This window comes from Aquarana catesbeiana, linkage group LG03, assembly GCF_042186555.1.
Source record: "Aquarana catesbeiana isolate 2022-GZ linkage group LG03, ASM4218655v1, whole genome shotgun sequence".
Lineage (NCBI taxonomy): Eukaryota > Metazoa > Chordata > Amphibia > Anura > Ranidae > Aquarana > Aquarana catesbeiana.
The window spans coordinates 65,334,706-65,359,187 of record NC_133326.1 but is presented as its reverse complement, the minus strand read 5'-3'; the positions used below and the strand labels follow the sequence as shown (position 1 = coordinate 65,359,187).

Here is a 24,482-nt window from a genome sequence, read left to right as displayed (position 1 = left end):
GACACGCTGCATCTGGGTGGCAGGTGACGGTGGCAAGTGACATATTGCATCTGGTGCAAAGTGTCATACTGCATCTGGTGGCAGGTGACATACTGGTTATGTACAAATATATAAGAGGTCCATATAGTGAACTTGGTGTCGAGTTATTCATTTTACGGTCAACACAGAGGACAAGGGGGCACTCTTTATGACTAGAGGAAAAGAGGTTTCAACTCCAAATATGGAAAGGTTTCTTCACAGTAAGAGCTGTGAAAATGTGGAATAGACTCCCTCCAGAGGTTGTTCTGGCCAGCTCAGTAGATTGCTTTAAGAAAGGCCTAGATTCTTTCCTAAATGCACACAGTATAACTGGGTACTGACATTTATAGGTAAAGTTGATACAGGGAAAATCTGATTGCCACTCGGGGATCAGGAAGGAATTTTTTCCCCTGCTGTAGCAAATTGGATCCATGCTTAAGTGGGGTTTTTTGCCTTCCCCTGGATCAATTGTGGGTATAGGATTGGGTATATGGGATTGTTTGATATTATTTTTTATTTATTTATTTTTATGGTTGAACTAGATGGACTTGTATCTTTTTTCAACCTGACTAACTATGTAATTATGCATCTGGGTGGCAGATGACAGCGGCAAGTGACACGCTGCATCTGGTGGCAAGTGACATACTGTGTCTGGGTGACAGTGGCAAGTGACACACTGCATATGGTGGCAAGTGACATACTGCATCTGGGTGGCAGGTGACACGCTGCATCTGGTGGCAAGTGACGGTGATGTACAAAATATCGGCACCTGATATCAGCTACGGGCCTGAAAGGCGGCCAAAAAATCACTATCAGTAACGGCTCTAAAAAAAAACTATATCGGTCGACCCCTAGTAGGAATGTAGCCACCTTCTCTTGCTTGTCCCTAGGATGTGTAGCATGTTTAGAGCAGTATACATGACCGCAAATAAAGTGCACTGCTCATTTCAAATAAGTACAAAGAAAAGTTGCAATGAAAAATAGGATACAAGGCCACTGAGTAAAGGATGAATATTGATTGTTTTTGCAAAATAAGGATATCATTTAGAGTCACTTTAAGGAGGCTTACTTTGGTAGTGGCATGATACAATACAAGGTATAAATATGAACCATTTTTTAAGTTATTATAGTTTAAAAAAAGTAACTGCATTATACAACAAGACTGCCATGATCTGACAATAACAAAAAAAACACAGGCAAAACTTACATAGTCATCAGTGGCATCTTTAACAGCAGTGATGGTCAATACAAGAACTAAAGGCACAATGGTGGTAAACCAAGACAAGGAAGAAATTTCGGGGATAAGCTACAAAGAAGAATATGAAATCATTATACTAGTTACACACGTGCAAACTTTTACTAAAACTAGATATGAATGGTTAACAATAGTATTTCTATGGTTACATCTATGCAGCTGTTAACAATACCAGCTATCTACCATGTGTACGAATTGATACGAATGATTGTTTTATGTTTTTTTTGCATGCTAGTCCCATATCGAAAAACCAATAGGTTACTAAAGTTACGAAAATTCTCATACAAGAGAATACAACTTCGGAAGTTATGTGATTTAATGTATTGTAATGTATTCTTTTGTTTCCGAGCATGCGTGGTCTTGGTCACACGATTTTTTCGAACAAATACTATACTGATTACACGAAAATCGTGCGTTCTGTTATTGTACAAGAAAAATGTTCATACTTGTCCCTTCAGATAATTTTGCACGAACGTGATCAACTCTCGAAAGCTGTGTACTAACAATCAGATTATCGCAAGATCACTCCAAAAGCAGTATTTTTCGTCTGATTTTCTCATCGCGTGTACTAGGCATTACACTCCATGCACATAATTTCCTAACCACACATTAATTTGAGGTATATTTATGATCCAATTAATAAGCGTTCAACATGCCCGTACCCCACTACAACTTGTACAGGCATCACAATAAGGGAAAATCTCTATAATGTTTTCACACACAGAAAAAACCCCAATGCACACATACAGAAGACCTAAACAAACACGCGCTATGGGTATGACCTCATTACATTGTATGATTTATAATGCATGTTTTTATTACATACTGAAATCTCCATGAAATGTTTGAGGTGTTGTAACTATTTTAATTATGGTATTTGTGGTATCACTTATATACACACATAGCGATCATACAATTCTATGTAATATGTAGTGGTGCAGTACTGTGTGCAACTACTTAAAGTTCACTCATTCCACACCAGAGTCTTATCTATAAAGATCAATAATTTGAACTTGCTATGTACTGTAGTATAAAAGTGATGAAAAGTGCAAGATACATGGTAACAGAATAAATCTAATATTAAATAGTCTAATCCAGTGGTGTACCCAGCATATCTGGCACACAGGGCTGGTAATTATTTTTGCACCCCCTCCTCTAAAAGATAGGATTTTTCTAACAGCTTACCTGTAAAATCCTTTTCTTGGAGTACATCACGGGACACAAAGCCATAGTAGTTACTATGTGGGTTATAGGCCACCTTTAAGTGATGGACACTGGCACACCCTAAGACAGGAAGTCCACTCCCTATATAACCCCTCCCACTACTGGGAGTACCTCAGTTTTTGTAGAAAAGCAATATACATGTATTAAAAGAGGGGAGAGACCTCTGTGTCCCATGATGTACTCCAAGAAAAGGATTTTACAGGTAAGCTGTTAGAAAAATCCTATTTTCTTTATCGTACATCACGGGACACAGAGCCATAGTAGTTACTATGGCAATGCCAACTGAGGGGAGAGAGACACAACAAAAGTAGGGCACCAAGAGACCAGAGGACTTATACTGCTGCCTGCAGCACACTGCGCCCAAAGGCGATATCCTCATGCCTTTTTACATCAACCTGATAGAATCTGGTAAATGTATGGACTGAAGACCGAGTTGCAGCCTTGCAGATTTGAGCCATGGAGGCTTGGTGATGCACTGCCCATGAAGCACTAACAGCCCTGGTGGAGTGCGCTTTGATTTGAGAGGGTGGAATCTTCCTCTTCAAACCATAAGCTTGAGCAATTACTTGCCGAATCCATTAAGAAATAGATTTTGATGCTGCCTGTCCTTTTTTAGGACCTTCAGGTAACACAAACAAAACATCCGTTTTTCGAATCTGAGCAGTCGCCTTCAAGTATGGAAATAGAAAAAATACAGCGCTTCCAAATCCCTAACAGCAGCAGCTAAAATGTGAGATATGCACAAAAAACAACCATGAAAAAGGAAAAAAAACTGCCCTAATAGATTTAATGAAAAACAACCTGGTGAGAAAAAAATATTATATTGAAAACAATAAAGTGAATGAAATTATGTGAATAAAAATATTCAATAGAGACATAAAAGTCCAACCAAAAGGACAAATCCCTCATCCGATCCCAGTGAAGGTTGTGTAGAAAATAATGGAAGAGTAACCACCACTTGTTGTGATCCACCACCACATAAATGTCGCGCTTACCAGAAGGCAAGCTTGATAAGCCTGTATGGAAACAGGACATCCAGACGCCAGACCAGCGGCGTCACTTCGCCTTCAAGTAGACTTTGACTGCTCTTACCACATCAAGAGAATGTAGTGACTTTTCTTCGGTAGAAAGTTAAGATGAGGACGCAATACTACCCTATCCTTAATAATGAAATATGGCTCTTTACAAGAAAGATCAGCCAACTCTGATACCCTTCCTGCAGAAGGTTACCAAAAAAAATTAATTCCTTGTCAAAAGGACCAAGGGAATATGACGTATCCGCTCAAAAGTTTGTTTCTGTAATGCCGGCAGAGCTAAATTCAGGTCCCAAGGGTTCAGGGGTGACCTAACCGGTGGATTAAGCCGTGTTACCCCCTTTATAAAGTTTCGGACCAAAGAATGTGAAGCAAGTGGTCGTTGAAATAATACCGATAAGGCCGAGACTTTGCCTTTGATAGTACTCAAGGCCAACGTCATCTCTAACCCCATTTGCAGAAAGTCAAGGATTCTACCGATAACATACTTCCTGGGGTGCCAACCCTTTGATTCACACCAGGAAACATATGCCTTCTAGACGCACGAGTTCTTGTGCCCCCTTGGAGATTGATATAAGCCATGGCTGTGGCATTGTCGGATAGGACCCTGACAGGACAATTCTGTAACCTGAAACGTCCAGGCCCTCAGGGCCAGGCGCGCTGCCCGAATCTCTAAAATGTTGATGGGCAAGGCCATTTCTGATTTGGACCATTTCCCTTGGACAGTCACCTCTTCCAGGACTGCTTCCCAACCCGAAAGGCTGGCATATGTCGTTACCACCTTCCAGGTAACTGAAAGGAAGAATCTTCCTTTTTGCAGATTCTTGGTTATCAACCACCAACTGAGGCTCTGGCGCACCTTTGGAGACAGACACATTGGGAAATCTAAAGCTCGGACCTTCTTGTTTCAAGCTAAAAGGATGCTGTTTTGCACCAGCCTTGAATGAAACTGAGCATAAGGAACGGCCCCGAATGAAGCCACCATCTTTCCCAAACAACCTCATGCAAAGCCGAATAGGAGGATTCTTTTTTGCTTTTACCACCTGAATCAGTTCCTTTATAGCACTGATCTTTGCTTGGGGCAAGAATACCCTTTTCTGGGCTGTATCTATGATCAGACCCAAGTATTCTTATCTCCTTGACGGTTTTAAGGAAGATTTCTCTAGGTTGAGAATCCAACCTAGGTATTCCAGGTAGTTGACTGTGGTGACCATACTTTGGTTTAGGTTTAAGGGGATACCGACTGGTCTATCAAGAGCAGATTGTTTAGGTAAGCTATAATTGTTATACCTTGGGCCCTCAATCTGGCTAGAAGAGGGGCCAGGACCTTTGTAAACACTTGAAGTGCAGTAGCTAGACCGAAAGACAGAGCTAAACTGAAAATGAAGATTTTCTACCTCGAAACATAGATATTTCTGGTGAGAAAATAGGCACATGGAGGTATGCATCCTTGATGTCGATTGACGCCAGAAGTTCTCCTCCTTGTAGGATGGAGACTACTGATCGGATTGATTCCATGCGAAAAGAGCGGATATTCAGAAACTGGTTTAGATCTTTGAGATCTAGAATGGGTCTGACATCTCCATTTGGTTTTGGCACTGTGAAAAGGCTTGAATAAAACCCCAATCCCTGCTCTTGCATGGGGACCACCGAGATCACTTTTTGAGACAAAAGACGGTCCAATTCTTGAAAGAGAGACTTCTTTTTCTCTGGATCCTTAGAAACATTTGATCTGAGAAAACGAGGAAACGGGGATCTCGGAACTCTAGCTTGTACCCTAGAGCTATTGAGGAAGTCAACCATTTGTCTCAACACTCTTCCTGCAAGACCCTTGAGAACTGCAGAAGTCTTCCCCCCACTGGAGCGAGCAGGGGCGCCCCTTCATAAGGAGGCTTTAGTATTTTGTTTTGTAGGTTTCCACCCCCAGGACTTCTTTTGTCCCTAGGGTTGACCCTGCGGTTTACCTCTTGAACATGACGGCGGAGGCCGATGCCCCTGGCACTGGAGAAAGAGCTTGTTTAAATGAAATACGCTTACTCCTTTTCCTAACTGGCAAAAGGGTACTTTTTCCAAATTTTTTTGGATGTATTTATCCAAATCATCCCCAAACAGCCGTTCAACGCGGAAAGGAAAACCAGCCAGGCGCTTCAGCTGACCAATTTTTCAACCATAGTATTCTACACATATGTACCAGCCCAAGCGTAAGGCGCAAGACCTGAAGAATAGAATCTCTCATATTCTATCCATCATGATTGTTTTGTTACCTTCCATGTGGAGGTCACTGCCTAAGTCCCTCAGATGGAGACAGTAACCCCGATTGGCCACATCACCCAACTACTACCCCGCCCCCTCCACCTTTTTTGTTTTTTCCCCTCCTCCTTTTTCCTATGCCTTATGTCCCACTTTCTTATCCCCCTCTCAGTTTCTCCCCTCTTACCCTTCTGCCATTCTCCTCCCACTTTCCAGTGAAAGCCTGGATCCCAAACCCTAGATTTATTTAACCCTTAACCTGCAAATTTCACACTATGAAAATTCATTTTTTAAATCTCCAGATCTCTCTGTTTTCAAAGTTGTTCATCTGTAGACAAAGGAAAAGAAACAGCACCCCTAAGTGCAGTACTGGTAAACCATTCAATGATAAGTCAAAAGTGAAACTACTCCCAAAGAAAGCATAAACGCAAGCATGATAGTAATCCTGCAGCAAAATGGGGGTGGTTTTCTCCTAAACGTCCATGTCTCTGAAGTGCAGCTGACAGCTCGTGTGGGTGGATTCCAGCATTCCAGCATTCGCAGCCTATGGGAACAGCAGGTAACACAGGGGAGATCGGAGAGGACGTCACTTCCGGGTGCAGGGTGAGAGGAGGTGGCTTTGCGTTCGGAGCATGCTCACTCCTTCCTCAGGCTGTGTAAGTTCCCATAGGCTGCGAATGCTGGAATCCACCCACACAAGCTGTCAGCTGCACTTCAGAGACATGGATGTTTAGGAGAAAACCAGCCCTGGATGTTGCTGCAGGATTGCTATCATGCTTGTGTTTATGCTCCCTTTGTGAGTAGTTTCACTTTGGACTTATCATTAAATGGTTTATCAATACTGCACTTAGAGGCGCTGTGTTTCTTTTCCTTTGTTGCATTGCAGAGACTGCATCTAGCTCTTTACACTTCATCTTAGTGACTGTTGCTATGAACTTTGTCCCTCTTATTGAGAGACATTTTTAATCACATACCTCCAGGGACTCTCCTCAAACGAGCACTGTGCTTTTCTTTTAAGCAGTAGTACTACTTGCTGCTAACACTCCTAATTTATGTAAGCTACCAAAACACCTGCCTAAGTTATACCAAGCTTTGCAGATGTTTGAATTACTCCTACTCCTGTACTTTCCTATATTTGAAAATAATAAAAAAATATTTAACAAATAAAAAATACCCAAGGCACAATATCTGTAGAACTAATTTGTTTTTATAATTACCATATATTTACTTTTGCTCCACCAAAAATCGTACTATAATAGAGAGGTACAGTATCTCACTCAGTGAGTACACCCCTCACATTTTTGTAAATATTTTATTATATCTTTTCTTGTGACAACACTGAAGAAATGACACTTTGCTACAATGTAAAGTAGTGAGTGTACAGCTTGTATAACAGTGTAAATTTGCTGTCCCCTCAAAATAACTCAACACACAGCCATTAATGTCTAAACCGCTGGCAACAAAAGTGAGTACACCCCTAAGTGCCCAATTAGCCATTTTCCCTCCCCGCTGTCATGTAACTCATTAGTATTACAAGGTCTCAGGAGTGAATAGGGAGCAGGTGTGTTAAATTTGGTGTTATTGCTCTCATTCTCTCATACTGGTCACTGGAAGCTCAACATGGCACCTCATGGCAAAGAGCTCTCTGAGGATCTGGAAAAAGAATTGTTGCTCTACATAAAGGTGTCCTAGGCTATAAGAAGATTGCCAAGACCATGAAACTGAGCTGCAGCAAGGTGGCCAAGACCATACAGCGGTTCAACAAGACAGGTTCCACTCCAAACTGGCCTTGCCATGATCGACCGAGTGCACGTGCTCAGCATCATATCCAGAGGTTGTCTTTGGGAAATAGACGTATGAGTGCTGCCAGCATTGCTGCAGAGGTTGAAGGGGTGGGGGGTCAGCCTGTCAGTGCTCAGACCATACACTGCATCAAATTGGTCTGTATGGCTGTCATTCCAGAAGGAAGCCTCTTCTAATGGTGATGCACACCACAATGAAGAAAGCCCACAAACACTTTGCTGAAGACAAGCAAACAAAGGACATGGATTACTGGAACCATGTCCTGTGGTCTGATGAGACCAAGATAAACTTATTTGGTTCAGATGGTGTCAAGCGTGTGTGGCGGCAACCAGGTGAGTACAAAGACAAGTGTGTCTTGCCTACAGTCAAGCATGGTGGTGGGAGTGTCATGGTCTGGGGCTGCATGAGTGCTGCCAGCACTGGGGAGCTACAGTTCATCGAGGGAACCATGAATGCCACCATGTACTGTGACATACTGAAGCAGAGTATTATCCCCTCCCTTCGAAGACTGGGCCGCAGGGCAGTATTCCAACATGATAACGACCCCAAACACACCTCCAAGATGACCACTGCCTTGCTTAAGAAGCTGAGGGTAAAGGTGATGGACTGGCCAAGCATGACCTAACTCCTATTGAAAATCTGTAGGGCATCCTCAAACAGAAGGTGGAGGAGCGCAAGGTCTCTAGCATCCACCAGCTCTATGATGTCATCATGGAGGAGTGGAAGAGGACTCCAGTGGCAACCTGTGAAGCTCTAGTGAACTCCATGCCCAAGGGGGTTAAGGCAGTGCTGGAAAATAATGGTGGCCACACAACATATTGACACTTTGGGCCAAATTTGGACATTTTCACTTAGAGGTGTACTCACTTTTGTTGCGAGTGGTTTAGATGGCTGTGTGTTGAATTATTTTGAGGGGACAGCAAATTTACACTGTTATACAAGTTGTACACTCACTACTTTACATTGTAACAAAGTGTCATTTCTTCAGTGTTGTCACATGAAAAGATATAATAAAACATTTACAAAAATGTGAGGGGTGTACTCACTTTTGTGAGATACTGTACATGATTTGTGTCATGTAGTATGTTTGGTAAGGTACCACCTAACTGTATTCTATTTGTCTAGTATGTGTAGCGAAAGTGTGTCAAAAAGTTTTCCTTTCCTTTTATATCCCAGATCCTTGTATGTAGTTCTACTTGAGAGGAAGGATCAGAACATTTCCATGAAATATATTTAAGAAGTGTTAAGAAATCTTATTTTAAATTTGATGTGGCCAGAAGCCAAGTGTTAGTTGGCATTATCCAAGGAGATTGCCATGAAAACCAAAGTGCTATGATGCTAAATGGTTTATAAAAAGCCTAGCAGCTGTTCCAGATGTCAGCTGAGCTCCCATAAGGCAGATGTCTTTACTCTCCAAATCACTAATATGAACAGCATTGCTACTAAACCAGTAACACTGAAAGCATGCCATGGGTATGGATAACTTAATTATCAGCTCTGTCTTCTCTGTGCTGGATAGAAGTGTGTATTTTAAGCATATATTCCACTTCTGCAACAGAGAAATAGTCCCCACACCGTTCAGGGGAGAACTAGGAACCTTTGGTCTAGGAGAAACACATCCAACTAGCCTTTCCAAGGTAGGGACATATTCCTGTGGACTAAAGAAAGTGTACCACGTAAAGTATGCCATGATGCCACACTGGGGATCATATTGGTTCTAGAAATGACAGTTCATTTTCAGGATTTCTGGAGACAGGTAGCAGAGGAGCAAACTTAATAAAGCAATGGGCCCTGATGGTATTCATCTAATAGGGCGTACACACGGTCGGACTTTGTTCGGACATTCCGACAACAAAATCCTAGGATTTTTTCCGACGGATGTTGGCTCAAACTTGTTTTGTCTACACACGGTCGCACAAAGTTGTCGGAAAATCTGATCGTTCTAAACGCGGTGACGTAAAACACGTACGTCGGGACTATAAACGGGGCAGTGGCCAATAGCTTTCATCTCTTTATTTATTCTGAGCATGCGTGGCACTTTGTCCGTTGGATTTGTGTACACACAATCGGAATTTCCGACAACGGATTTTGTTGTCGGAAAATTTTATCTCCTGCTCTCCAAGTTTGTGTGTCGGAAAATCTGATGGAAAATGTCCGATGGAGCCCACACACGGTCGGAATTTCCGACAACACGCTCCGATCGGACATTTTCCATCGGAAAATCCGACCGTGTGTACGGGGCATTAGAGTTCTAACCTTGAGGTATACTTTATAAGTTTGAGGTATAAGGTATACCTATAAGGTAGAAGTTTAAGGTATAGTTGTTAGACCACTAAGGGATCTTCTTAATCTCTTCTAACAGGAGAAGATCCCCATGACTGGTAAACAGGTAATATTGTACCTTTCAACAAGAAGGGCAGCAAGGTAGGAGCTGGCAATTATAGGCCAGTGAATTTAACATCAGTTGTAGTCAAGTTAATGGAATCACTGCTGAAAAGAAGGATCGTTGATCACTTAAAAACATACAACTTGCTGGACCCAAAGCAGCATGGCTTTACTAACAGCCGATTGTACCAGACTAATCTGATCAAATTTTTTGACTATATCACTAATGTTTTGGACCAGGGTGGTGCTGTGGACATGGCCGATCTTAATTTCACAAAGGCATTTGATACAGTTCCACTTAATGTTTTAATAAAAATGTTGTACAAGCTAGGACTTCAGTAGAAGGTTCAGTAGATATGCAGTTGGCTAAAGGATAGATATCAGAGTGTGGTTGTAAATGGGGTTCATTCAGAACAGAGACCAGTCACTACAGGTGTACCACAGGGCTCTGTAATTGGTCCTGTTCTATTTATTTTATATGTAAGTAATATAACTAAAGGTTTGTTGAGCAAGGTATGTCGTTTTGTTGATGAGCCAAAGGTGTGTAAATAGGGTTGAAATCCCTGGTGGTGTCTGTAACATGGAAAATGATTTGGCATTGCTGGAAGATTGGTCAAAGCAGTGGAAACTACAGTTCAGTATTTCTAAATGTAAAATAATGCACCTAGGGAGTATCCCTTGAGAGAGTACAACATTAGGTTACAGTGTTAGCCAGCACAAAAGAGGAACAAGATTTGGGGGTACTTATTTCCGATAATTGCAAAATGAGCAAACAGTGTGAGCAAGCGGTGGGAAAAGCAATACGAATTTTAGGATGCTTCACTAGAGGGATCATCAGCAAGAGGAAGGAGGTCCTGATTCCCCTATATAGATCTTTAGTGAGAATACTGTGTCCAATTCTGGAGACCTCAGTTACCAAAAGATATTAATAAGATAGAACAAGTCCAGAAACAGATAACAAAAATTATGGTCTAAGGGATAAAACATATCAGGAAAGACTTCAGAAACGTAGTATGTACAGTCTGGAGGAAAGCAGGGAAAAGGGAGGTATGACTGAAACCTTTGAACACATGAAGTGGGTGAATAAGGTTCAGGGAAGAAGTCATTTCAATATGAAGCCAAGATCATGAACATGGGGACATGACTCCAAACCAGCAGGAGGAAAGTTCAAAACTAATCTTAGGAAGTATTATTTTACCAAAAGGGTAGTTGATGATTGGAATAGACTGTTGTTGTGAGTCAGTCAATAGCAAGTGGATTGAAAAATGCTTGGGACAAACAAAGATCTATACTCAGACGAAAAACTTAACGAAAAAAATAGGAAAAAAAAAAGACCACAAAAACATTTTTCATTACAGGTACTTATATAGCGCCGTCAAGATACGCAGCCCATTACATATACAGGTGCATCTAAAAAAATTAGAATATCATCAAAAGTTAATTTATTTCAGTAATTCAATTCAAAATTAAAACGCATATATTATATAGCTTCATTACACACAGAGTGATAAATTATAAGCATTTCTTTATTTTAATTTTGAATTTTATGGATTACAGCTAGTGAAAACCCAAATTCAGTATCTGCGAAAATTTGAATATTGTGAAAAGTTCAATATTGTAGACTCATTGTGCCACACTCTAATCAGCTAATTAACTCAGAACACCTGGAAATGTTTCCTGAGCTTTTTGATGATATTACAATTTTTTGAGATGCACCTTTATCTATTATGCATTCACATTAGTCCCTGCCCTCAAGGAGCCTACAATCTAAGGTCCCTAACTCTCATTCATACATATACATACTAGGGCCAATTTCAACAGGAGCCAATTAACCTACCAGCATGTCTTTGGAGTGTGGGCAGAAACTGGAGCACCCAGAGGAAAACCATTTAAGTACAGGGAGAACATTCAAACTCCATGCAGGTAGTGCAATGGTTGGGATTCAAACCAACGACTCTCGTACTGCTAGGTGTAAGTGCTAACCACTTAGCCACTGTGTTTCCCCATGTATAACTTAAAGTAGAACTTTAGGCTAACCAATTAAAATGGGTGGACAGGCAGAATTTTTAATGCAGAAGAGAGACATTCTTTGTCTCTTCTGTATTAAAAACTACTTACCTGCCTGTATGCCCTTGTACAGCGAGCCACGCACATGCAGCTTACTGTACAAATTTGGCAATGACAAATCCTACTGAACTCCTGTGAAATGACAGTGGTTGACGATCGAGACCCAGAAGGAAGACCAGTGATTTAAAAGGAAAAATCTCCTAAAAGTCAGTTAAAGAAAAGGAATATTACATGCTCAGGACTGCAGGATGTAATAGCTTTTTTCCAGGAAAGTATTTCAGCCCTTTTGTTACTATACACTCTTTAAAGATTGTAAACATTACTTTAGGTAAACATTTCAATATAGATTTTGCCCTAAGAGTTTAAAAGAAAGAAATATTTGAAAAACAGACACATAGGATGCTCTTCTCCACAAACCAATAGACAATGCCCCTCTGCATGGTTGAACTCTTATAATACATATTTTTATAACTACTAAACAAATCATTGTCCAAGCATGGAAATTCCCAGAATTTCAAGGAGGTTAAATCTAGGTTTCAGTGTACATTCATCAAATAAAAAGTGAATGTAATCCTGGAGGACAACAATGATAAATGCTGGGCGGCACAGTGGTGTAGTGGCAACCATGGCTTGATTAATTTGTGTTTTATTTTGCTCTCTGTACCGATATGCTGTAAATACTACTGCATACTCTGAGCCAATAATGTATGGCACACTCTACAGTACACTTTCATTAAAGTTTCTTTGGTAACAGAAATATTTGCAAAACATACCTGTAATATCAGCAGGAAAAGAAAATATGCATTGGCAACTCGCTGGAATTGTTCAAACAAATTAATGGGCAGGAACGTAAGTATATTATACTTGGATGTCTTGATGGCATTATTCTGAAAGCAAAACAAAGTCCTGGTTAATTACTACAGCAGAAAAAAAATGTAATTACGCTATAAGACAAATTAAGGTTTAAAACAGCAGAGGGCAATAGAGAAGCACGGTGAAGAGGAGCATCAAGCAACAAGAACATACTTCTTCATATCAATACAAGGATGGATTTGTTCTCCGGGTACACACTTATGTTAATAAACACAGATTAAGGAATATAAAAACATGTCCATATGTAGGACAGGAAAATGCTCTCAGAAACACCATGGTAAATCTTCATTACACAAAATGTGTAAAGATAATTCAGATTAGCAAATGTACAATGTTTCTGTCACCATTCACATACAAAAAAAAACACAAATTTAAAACAGAACAGGAACCATTTTACATAACATCTATCTATGAATTCCACATATTCATGTAAATAACTTCTTTTTTTATTCCAGGTTTGATACATATATTTTTCAGAGAATACATGTTTTGTTTAAAATTGTTTGGGGAAGCTGGTCTTTTAGTACACTGCCTTGCTGTAAATATCATCAAGTTTTGTTTCTCAATCAAATGTATACCCATAGGGTACTTTTGCTACTAATCGGAAATTCATCATAACAGTTTTGATATTTAGCAAGTCACAATTTCAAACATAACACGTATATCAAAAGTATTTTCAGGATGACAATAAAGGCCCAATGAACCCCCCTACAAAACGCGGTGCACTTTCTTTTTTAATAATGTGCACATCTGTGACACAACATTACATTTAAATCTTGCACCCAAGGGTCAGGCAAAGAGCTGACACATTCCATACAACACCCCAAAAATGCTACCGGCCTTAATCCCCCCACCTAAAGCGTACAATGCAGTCACTGGGGGCTGTTCACATGCTGCCATGATGATTTCCGCTGTGACAAATTCAAAGTGGAATGTCTAGTTGATGGACCGCGCCACCTTTCAAACTGTCAATGGCTGAGCTGCAAATGCTAGCTAAATGCTTGGCTCACAGTTGCAGCACATTAATTTGAAAATTAGCATTCAGCTTTAAAAAAAAACAAAAAAAAAACAGGGATTCGGGAGACAACAGGATGGCCTCCTGAACGTCTGACAGCAGCTGTTTAGCTGCACTCTTACCAGGGGTCAAGGGTCAAGTCCTGGGAAAAAAGTGTGGGACTCACCCAAGCCCCCCCTATACACACACACATACATATACACACACAATGTCCTCAAGCTGCCTGTATTGATTGCTCACTCCTCAGTGCCCAAATGCACCCTGATCAGTGCCCATCAAATGCAGCCTTACCAGTGCTTTTCAAATGCAGCTTTACCAGTGCCCAGCAATGCAGCCTGATCAGTGCCCAGCAATGCGGCCTTACCAGTGTCCCTAGCAATGCAGCATCACCACTGTCCCCAGCAATGCAGCATCACCACTGTCCCTAGCAATGCAGCATCACCACTGTCCCCAGCAATGCAGCATCACCACTGTCCCCAGCAATGCAGCCTCACCACTGTCCCCAGCAATGCAGTTCCCCGGCAATGCAGTCTCACCACTGTCCCCAGCAATGCATCCTCACCACCGTCCCCAGCAATGCAGCCTCACCACCGTCCCCAGCAATGCAGTCTCACCACTGTGTCCAGGAATGCAGCCTTACCACTACCCCCAGCAATACAGTCTCACCACTGTCCCCAGTAATGCATCCTCACCACTGTCCCCAGCAATGCAGCCCCACCACTGTCCCCAGCAATGCAGCCTCACCACTGTCCCCAGCAATGCCCAGCAATGCAGTCTCACCACTGTCCCCAGCAATGCAGCCTCACCACTGTCCCCAGCAATGCAGCCCCACCACTGTCCCCAGCAATGCAGCCTCACCACTGTCCCCAGCAATGCAGCCTCACCACTGTCCCCAGCAATGCCCAGCAATGCAGTCTCACCACTGTCCCCAGCAATGCAGTTTCACCACTGTCCCCAGCAATGCAGCCTCACCACTGTCCCCAGCAATGCAGCCTCACCACTGTCCCCAGCAATGCAGCCTCACCACTGTCCCCAGCAATGCAGCCCCACCACTGTCCCCAGCAATGCAGCCTCACCATTGTCCCCAGCAATGCCCAGCAATGCAGTCTCACCACTGTCCCCAGCAATGCAGTTTCACCACTGTCCCCAGCAATGCAGCCTCACCACTGTCCCCAGCAATGCAGCCTCACCACTGTCCCCAGCAATGCAGCCCCACCACTGTCCCCAGCAATGCAGCCTCACCACTGTCCCCAGCAATGCCCAGCAATGCAGTCTCACCACTGTCCCCAGCAATGCAGTTTCACCACTGTCCCTAGTAATGCAACCTCACCACTGTCCCCAGCAATGCAACCTCACCACTGTCCCCAGCAATACAGTCTCACCACTGTCCCCAGCAATGCAGCCTCGCCACTGTCCCCAGCAATGCAGTCTCACCACTGTCCCCAGCAATGCAGCCTCACCACTGCCCCCAGCAATGCATCCTCATCACTGTCCCCAGCAATGCAGCCTCGCCACTGTCCCCAGCAATGCAGTCTCACCACTGTGTCCAGCAATGCAGCCTTACCACTATCCCCAGCAATGCAGTCTCACCACTGTCCCAAGCAATGCAGTCTCACCACTGTCCAGCAATGCAGTCTTACCACTATCCCCAGCAATGCAGCCTCACCACTGTCCCCAGCAATGCAGCCTTACTACTGTCCCCAGCAATGCAGCCTTACTACTGTCCCCAGCAATGCAGTCTCACCACTGTCCCCAGCAATGCAGCCTTACCACTGTCCCCAGTAATGTAGCCTCACCACTGTCCCCAGCAATGCAGCCTTACCATGGTCCCCAGCAATGCAGTCGCCCAGCAATGCAGTCTCACCACTGTCCCCAGCAATGCAGCCTTACAACTGTCCCCAGCAAAACAGCCTCACTACTGTCCCCAGCAATGCAGCCTCGCCACTGTCCCCAGCAATGCAGCCTCGCCACTGTCCTTAACAATGCAGCCTCGCCACTATCCCCAACAATGCAGTCTCACCACTGTACCCAGCAATGCAGCCTTACCACTATCCCCAGCAATGCAGTCTCACCACTGTCCCCAGCAATGCAGCCTTACCACTGTCCCCAGCAATGCAGCCTTACCACTGTCCCCAGCAATGCAGCCTTACCACTGTCCCCAGCAATGCAGCCTTACCACTGTCCCCAGCAATGCAGCCTTACCACTGTCCCCAGCAATGCAGTCTCACCACTGTCCCCAGCAATGCAGTCTCACCACTGTCCCCAGCAATGCAGCCTTACCACTGACCCCAGCAATGCAGCCTTACCACTGACCCCAGCAATGCAGCCTTACCACTGTCCCCAGCAATGCAGTCTCACCACTGTCCCCAGCAATGCAGTCTAACAATTTTCCTCAGCAATGCTGTCTTACCAGTGCTAACGGGGGTCAGTCCTCCCAGGGTGCCACACATTGGGGAGGGGGGGTGTCACCCCAGCGCGTCCGTCTTCTCCTCCCTCAGTCCTTCTCCTCCTTCTCCACCAGCCACTATAACAAGGTCCCACCTCCAATAATACACGCTGGCATTGTTCCGCCTATCACTGGAGTCTAGGAGGTGGGACCTTGTTATAGCGGCCACTGGAGGAGGACTGAGGAAGGGGAGGACGGGCGTGCTGGCATAACACCCCCCCTCCCCAATGTGTGGTCCACAGGGCAGACTGACCCCTATTGGCATGGACGCCCTGACTGTCTCGCACACCCACACTGCCTGCCACAGCTCGCAGTCCTGCAGGATGTGGCTGCTAACAGGAACAGCGTTCCTGTACTTTTTTCACAACAGGAACGCTGTTCCTGTTAGCAGCCGTCACTGCAGGACTCGAGCCCTGCTCTTAACAGATTTATTCTCCTCATTCCCATGGCTTTGCGCAATGTTCCCCCCTTTATGCCAGAGGTCCCCCATTAAATCAGTCACCCCTATACATCAGAGACCACCAATACATGAGTCCCCCCCATCACATCAGATAATCCCAATAACATCAGAGTCCCCCTCATCTAAGAGCCCCCAGTCATACAGCCCCCTCCCGCCAATAACAGAGCCTGCAGTTACATAATGACTCCTCACAAAGCCCCCAATTACATAGTTCCCTCTTCACATTAGCGCCCTACTTTTTGGCTCAAGCAGTGTGATGGAGGGCAGGAGGTAGGGGAGGTGGACTTCCATCTTCTTCTGAATGCTGAAGGTGGCCCTACGTGACGCCTGCCCCTAATTATAGTCATGTGTTATCATGGTGCGGACAAGCCAGTGCTATCATCATAGCAATGAACGATGCTGTGCGTCCTGGCCCTAGAGCTTTATTTGGATGTTATGGTGCTGTCAGGATGTCTGTCTGTGTTCCCTCTGGGTGTCAGCCTGCCCACAAAATGGCAACTCTTGACGCTGATCCAGGACAAACTGGGTGCTGTTCTCTGGGAATCCAGAATGCACCGTGGTTGAGTTACAATGACTTATTACAGATACTTACAGATACTGCTAGTTATTAGGCCTTCAAAAAAAGCTAAACCACTATAGGAAAACACTCCTATGGTGTAAAGCTAGGCTTTGTGTTATACTACATTTAACCTAATTAATGGACCAGTAAGTAAATGCCAGTGAGGTGAGAGCCATGGATATTGTTTTTTTTTGTAACAATGTGTAATAACAAAGGAATTAAGAAAAGTATTCAGAAAAAAAATAGAAGGAAACAAATAAGAAAGGTCAGCGGTATGGTAGGGTTGTCAGGGATGGGGACCCAGCCAAGGGACCAGAGAATGAATTCATGCCAGCCTCTTGCACATTATGGTTCAGCTGTGAGGCTGGTCTTATGTCCAGCCAGCAAGGACTGAGCAAGATCTTAAAGGTAATGTTCAATCCATGGTGTCATCTCTGCTGTATTTTCATTGTTAATTTATTTGTTAGAATAACATTTTTTTTTTTATTATTTCTTTTTACCTGTTGTTTAACTATGTATCTTTCAGCTATATACAGTTGTGTTCATAAGTTTACATACCCTGGTAGAATTTATTTCTTGCTCATTTTTCAGAGAATATGAATGATAACACAAAAACTTTTCCTTCACTCATGGTTAGTGTTTGGCTGAAGCCATTTATTATCAAACAACTGTGTTTACTCTTTTTAAATCATAATGGCAACAGAAACTACCCAAATGATCCTGATCAAAAGTTTACATACCCTGGTGATTTTGGCCTAACATGCACACAAGTTGACACAAAGGGGTTTGAATGGCGATTAATGGTAACCATCCTCACCTGTGATCTGTTTGCTTGTAACTAGTGTGTGTGTATAAAAGGTCAATGGGTTTCTGGATTCCTGACAGACCCTTGCATCTTTCATCCAGTGCTGTACTGACGTTTCTGGATTCTGAGTCATGGGGAAAGCAAAAGAATTGTCAAAGGATCTGCAGGAAAAGGTAGTTAAACTATATAAAACAGGAAAGGGATATAAAAAGATATCCAAGGAACAGAGAATGCCAATCACCAGTGTTCAAGCTCTAATCAAGAAGTGGAAAATGAGGGGTTCTGTTGAAACCAAACCATGGTCAGGTAGACCAACTAAAATTTCAGCCACAACTGCCAGGAAAATAGTTTGGGATACAAAGAAAAACCCACAAATAACTTCAGGTGAAATACCGGACTCTCTGAAAATATGTGGTGTGGCTGTTTCAAGATGCACAATAAGAAGGCACTTGAATAAAGATGGGCTGCATGGTCGAGTCGCCAGAAGAAAGCCATTACTATGCAAATGCCACAAAGATACCGCTTACAATATGCCAAACAGGACAGAGACAAGCCTCAAACCTTCTGGAACAAAGTCATTTGGAGTGATGAGACCAAAATTGAGCTTTTTGGCCACAACCATAAACGCTACATTTGGAGAGGAGTCAACAAGGCCTATGATGAAAGGTACACCATTCCTACTGTGAAACACGGGGGTGGATTGCTGATGTTTTGGGGATGTGTGAGCTACAAAGGCACAGGAAATCTGGTCAAAATTGATGGCAAGATGAATGCAGTATGTTATAAAAAAATACTGGAGGAAAATTTGCATTCATCAGCCAGGAAGCTGTGCATGGGACGTACTTGGACATTCCAACATGACAATTATCCAAAACACAAGGACAAGTCAACCTGTCATTGGCTACAGCAGAATAAAGTGAAGGTTCAGGAGTGGCCATCTCAGTCTCCTGACCTCAATATCATTGAGCCTCTCTGGGGAGATCTCAAACGTGCAGTTCATGAAAGACAGCCCAAGAATTTACAGGAACTGGAGGCTTTTTGCCAAGAGGAACGGGCAGCTTTACGACCTGAGAAGATAAAGAGCCTCATCCACAAATACCACAAAAGACTTCCAGCTGTCATTGATGTTAAAGGGGGCAATACACGGTATTAAGGACTGGGTATGTTAACTTTTGATCAGGGTCATTTGGGTAGTTTCTGTTGTCATTATGATTTAAAAACAGTAAACACAGTTGATTGATAATAAATGATTATAATTAGGCTTCAGCCAAACAGTAACCATGAGCGAAAGAAGTTTTTGTGTTATCATTCATATTCTTTGAAAAATGGCTAAGAAATCACAAATTCTGTCAGGGTATGTAAACTTATGAGCACAACTGTATATATAGTCATATGCAGGTGGTGTAGTGTTGACTTCTAGGTTTTTAAAGCTGCCTCCAAGTTTAAGGTTAGATTTGTCCAGGCCTGATATCAATTAAAATTTCCCTTTAAGTGGTTAAAGCTATGTGTATACCATCCCAGCTTGTAAAACCAAACGCTGATCTTGCCTAAAACGTGACAGATACACTTTGATTGGTAACAGAACAGCAGCTTGCACTTAGTTGGACACAAAGTATTTGTAAAATATAAAATAGAACAAGCTCTTACATGGGAACACTCTGAAATATGTTGGAGAAAATTAAACGTTTGCTTATGTAACAGCTTGTTAGTTGTCTGCATTTCGGAGGAAGGTGATTAGAGCAGTGCTGGTAAGGGAGCAAGCTGTTTATCACTGTGACGCGGAGGTACCCTGAGAATACATGGCAGCGCATATTATAGAGCTATGGAAAATCAAATGCTTCTCAGATATGTTAAGGAAAGTGTGAGCCCTAGAGGGATCTGGCAGCTGGAAAACAGTCTGTTGATCGTGCGAAAAAAGCTCCACCTTCAATGCAAGCTTGCTCTAGAGACCGAGAACTTTCTCAGCCATAATATGATGATGATATGATTTAAAACAAACTCACTATTGGAAGAAGTCAGTCCGAAAATAAATCGATTATTTATTGAAGCGTGCATGGCCACCATTAGATTTACCAAGATTTTTTATTGTGGGGGCTCTACCAAACAAACCATAGAAGTTTTATTCAATCAGAACGGCATTACATATCTGTCAGTAGATCTAAAAACAACATTGTACATTCAGATTTGTACACGTATAGATGCAAAGCATTCTCTGAATGGCGCCCGTGCCAAGCAGCCAGCCTCCTGTGTTCAGAATGCAGCAGAGCTGTCACATGGCATGGGACCCAGTAGCCCGTGGAGATCACTGTAATTGCGGCATCTACTTTGGTGATTTCTAGCTTCCAGGGGCATTGGCCGGGTATGTCTATACTGTACATAGTTACATTGGTGCAAACTGTATAAAATAGCCACACCTGCAATTCATCCTTAATCACTTCCCCCCGGATGGGTGTCCATGTACATCCTCTGGTTTCATTGGTTATATCGGAATGATGCCTGCACCTACAGGCACTATTCCAGTATGTGTCTTTTCAGCTGGCGATTCCCTAATTAGCCACTCGATCACTTCTGTGGGTGGCGGAAGAGGGTCCCACCCCTCCCCCAATCGCCACCGCTGCCTCTCCCAGGCTCTACCGTACAATCGCCGTGCCCAGGAGTGATTCGGCTGGTGGCAATGGTTGTCCTGAACAGAGAGAGAGGAAGTGATGTTGTTCCCCTCTCTCTGTAACCTGAAAACCTGGATCAACGAGTTATGTCGTGACTTCTGGTTCTGCCTCCTTGTTTACCTGGCCACCAGCGGCCAGGAAAGCAGCCAATCAGACTGATCTGTGTCTGATCGGCTGCATGGGAGGCTAGAGAAGAGATCTGGATCTCCATAAAGAGGACCTGTCATGGCCCATGCTGTCACAAGGGATGTTATTCTTTCCTTGTGAAAGCAATAAAGTTAATCCAAAAAAAAAAAATGTTGTATAAAATAAAAAAAATTAAAGCGCCCTCATGTCACCGTGCTTAGGTGCAAAGGCAAACACACGTTACTCAAGCACATGTGAGGCATTGTCGCAAACGTCAGAGCGAGAGCAATAATTCTAGCACCAGACCTCCTGTGCAACGCTAAACTGGTAACCTGTAAAGGCGTTTAAAGCGTTGCCCAAGGAGAATTTTAAGCACCGTAGTTTGCAGCCATTCCACAGGCAGATTTTAAAGCGTGACATGTTAGTTATCCATTTACTTTGCGTGACATCATCTTTCACATTATACAAAAAAATTGGGCTCACTTTAGCGTTTTTTTTTTTTTTATTCCTGAAAGTGTTTATTTTACAAAAAAATTGCGTTTGAAAAACCGCTGCACAAATATCAAGTGACATAAAAAAATTGCAATTTCTATAGTGCCTAAGTATAGGGGTTCTAAGTAATTTTCTAGCAAAAAAGGTAGATTTTAACATGTAGGAGCGAAGTGTCAGAAATGGCCTGGATGGCAAGTAGTTTAAACTCTCTCTGGGTTTAAATGCTGTCTGTGGCTCCACTGAGGAGATTTTTCTCCTAAGTTTTACGTGCCATCTGTTCCCTCACAGAGGGGATGTTTCTTCACTTCCTGCTCTGTTTGAAATCAACACAGGAATTGAGGGGAAACTCCCTCATGGGGACACAGCCTGACACCTGTCATACAAAAATGAGGAAATTAAGCTGGACACACATTGGTAGAATTTTGAAGATGCTTGACATTCTTCATTTGATTTTCTAATGAATACACCCTTATATAAACACTTGTTTGAAAATCATATAGTGTATGGCCAGCTTTACTATTCAGTCAAATACAAGTTAGGAGAAAAAAAAAAAAAAAATCTCCCAAACGATGACATAGACAGCAATACAAAGTTGACAAGGGTTTTAGCTCCTAAGATGCCACCCCTCCCCTGCTCATGTGATCAGGCCTAGTGATTGGTTGCTAACACTAATCAATGTCACAGGGGAGGTCAGGCAGGTGCAGCAGGGGAGAGCCGGCAAGCACACACTTGCAACCAGCTCGATGGATGATTGCACTCTACATATAAAGCTTATTTTTTGAAAATGGACTGGGATCACATTATGAGACAACTATAAACAGTGCTTAACAGAGTCCCTAAAGTGATAATAAAGTGATAATAAACCCTTGGTTTTTTGGGGGTTTTTTTTTAGCACTTTCAGCAGCAGACTTTATCACTTACCAATTATGTAGCTTTTTAATGTTTTAATCCTTCCCTATGTTCTAGTTTAAAGTGGTTCTAAAGGCAGAACATTTTTTACCTTAAACATATTCCCTGCATTAAAGTAAAAAGATGTTACTGTATTTGTATCACCCCTTCATCTCGCTTTATACTTACCCAAGTCCTTTCTCGATCCAGAACTGTGTCCATCTGCAGCAGCTCTCCTCTCTCTCTCTCTGCTTACATAGACAGCAGTGGGAGTCATTGGCTACTGCTGCTTTCAATCATCCCCTGTGTGCAGAGAGCTGGAGGTGGGGCTGAGCCACGCTGTATGCGCCTATGTATGTACCACCAGGGATGCAAATCAGTGCCCACAATGGATGCCAATCAGTGCCCACAATGGATGCCAATCAGTGCCCACAATGGCCATCACTGATTGGCAGGCATTATTGTTTGGCACTGGAAAAGAGAAATCCTACAAGCCACACTGAACCTGATGCTGGGTAAAGACACTACTCAGCTGCGTGCGTTAAACACATCTCGTATTGCGTGTAGAAAGTGAATATAATGGAGGATTATGCTGCGCTAAAGTGTGCTAAATGTGCAACTTAAGTGACATAAAAACTGTTGTGCGTATACAAAACACATATAAGATGTGTAAGAGGGTATACCCCAGTAAACAAAGGTGTGTGAAATGAACTAAATAAACATTGCCACATATAAGTTGTGTGTGTGTATATATATATATATATATATATATATATATATATATATATATAAACATATATACACACTTAAAAATACACATGTATTAGCAAACCTAACAAAACCACATGATGCTGATATATATAAATAAATCATAAGTGCAAGCAAATATCAAAAAGTTCTATGTGCCAAACAAACTCCAAAAGTGCTTAGTGTCACACGATTCATGTAAATAATAGTCCTTAATAGAACCACACAAGCATAATAAACATATATAATATAAAGTCCTGCACATAGAAAATGAAAGTGCTTATGAGTGATATTCAATGGTGATGTATTCAAACATGCTCATAACTCTCCAAGTGTCACAGATCATGCGATGGTGCAAAACGGTGACCCCCCAAGGTAATGCGCTCACCTCGGAGCCTGTGACTAAGTCGCTAAACAAAGTCAAAAATGCTTTTGAGCCACCCCGGGCTCTGTGCAGATCGCAGGATCACAGGCTCCAATGCAGGATAGATCAATGGATAAGAAGAAAGAACCATATAGTGTGATATCATTTAAAATTTTATTCCAAAGTTAGATAAAACACTCCCCCAAACGGGGTACTCACATTCTTGGGGTGCGCCAGTGCACCACTCTAAATCTAGGGTCTGAACAAGTTTTGCAGTGAGGATATGGCGTGCGTCCCATCAACTATCAGCTACCGCTGCCTTTCACTCCGTCCTGGCCCCTCCCTCTTATTGTTTGGCACTTATTGACATCCATCAGTACCATCTATTAGTGTACATCAGTGCCAACTCATCGGTGCCCATCAATGCCGCCCCATCAGTGAAGAAGAAAAAAACTGACTTATTTACAAAGTTTTGTAACAGAAACAAAAAAAACATTTTTTTTCCAAAATTTTCGGTCTTTGTTTTTAAATTTGTTTAGCAGAAAATAAAAATCCCAGAGGTCATCAAATACCACCAAAAAAAAGCTCTATTTGTGGGAACAAAATGATAAAAATTTAGTTTGGGTACAGTGTTGTATGACCGCGCAACTGTCATTGAAAATGAGACAGCACTGAAAGCTGAAAATTGGTCTGGGCAGGAAGGTGTATAAATGCCCTGTATTGAAGTGGTTAAAGGAAAAGTATGGCCAATGCTCTTTTGGCTGTACTTCTCCTGTAGGTCACAGGAGTGCAGTTCGTTCTGCACTCCTGTGACCCGTATTTTAGCCAATAGTGGGCTAAAGTCCACTATAGTCTGATGTCACTCAGTCAAGTCCAGGCTCTGGAGAGATTTCGACTTTAAATGTCAAAATCCACCCAGACACCACTGAGAGCCTGAGCCAGCCACTCCACAACTCAGGGCTCCAGTGAGTACTGGAGGGGCAGAGAAGAGAGATGGTGGATGAC

The 24,482-nt window shown here is 42.8% G+C and overlaps 1 protein-coding gene across 2 annotated transcripts in view; it reads right to left on the bottom strand.

Annotated features, from left to right (window-relative positions):
* ATP8B4 (ATPase phospholipid transporting 8B4 (putative)) overlaps positions 1 to 24,482 on the bottom strand; it is a 576,024-nt gene that overhangs the window by 355,488 nt on the left and 196,054 nt on the right. For both annotated transcript variants that reach the window (XM_073618636.1, XM_073618637.1), the window contains exons 5-6: positions 12,810 to 12,923; positions 1,226 to 1,324 (exon numbers count right to left, since the gene is read on the bottom strand). In XM_073618636.1, coding sequence (XP_073474737.1) covers positions 1,226 to 1,324; positions 12,810 to 12,923 — 213 coding nt within the window. The remainder of the gene's footprint in view (positions 1 to 1,225; positions 1,325 to 12,809; positions 12,924 to 24,482) is intronic.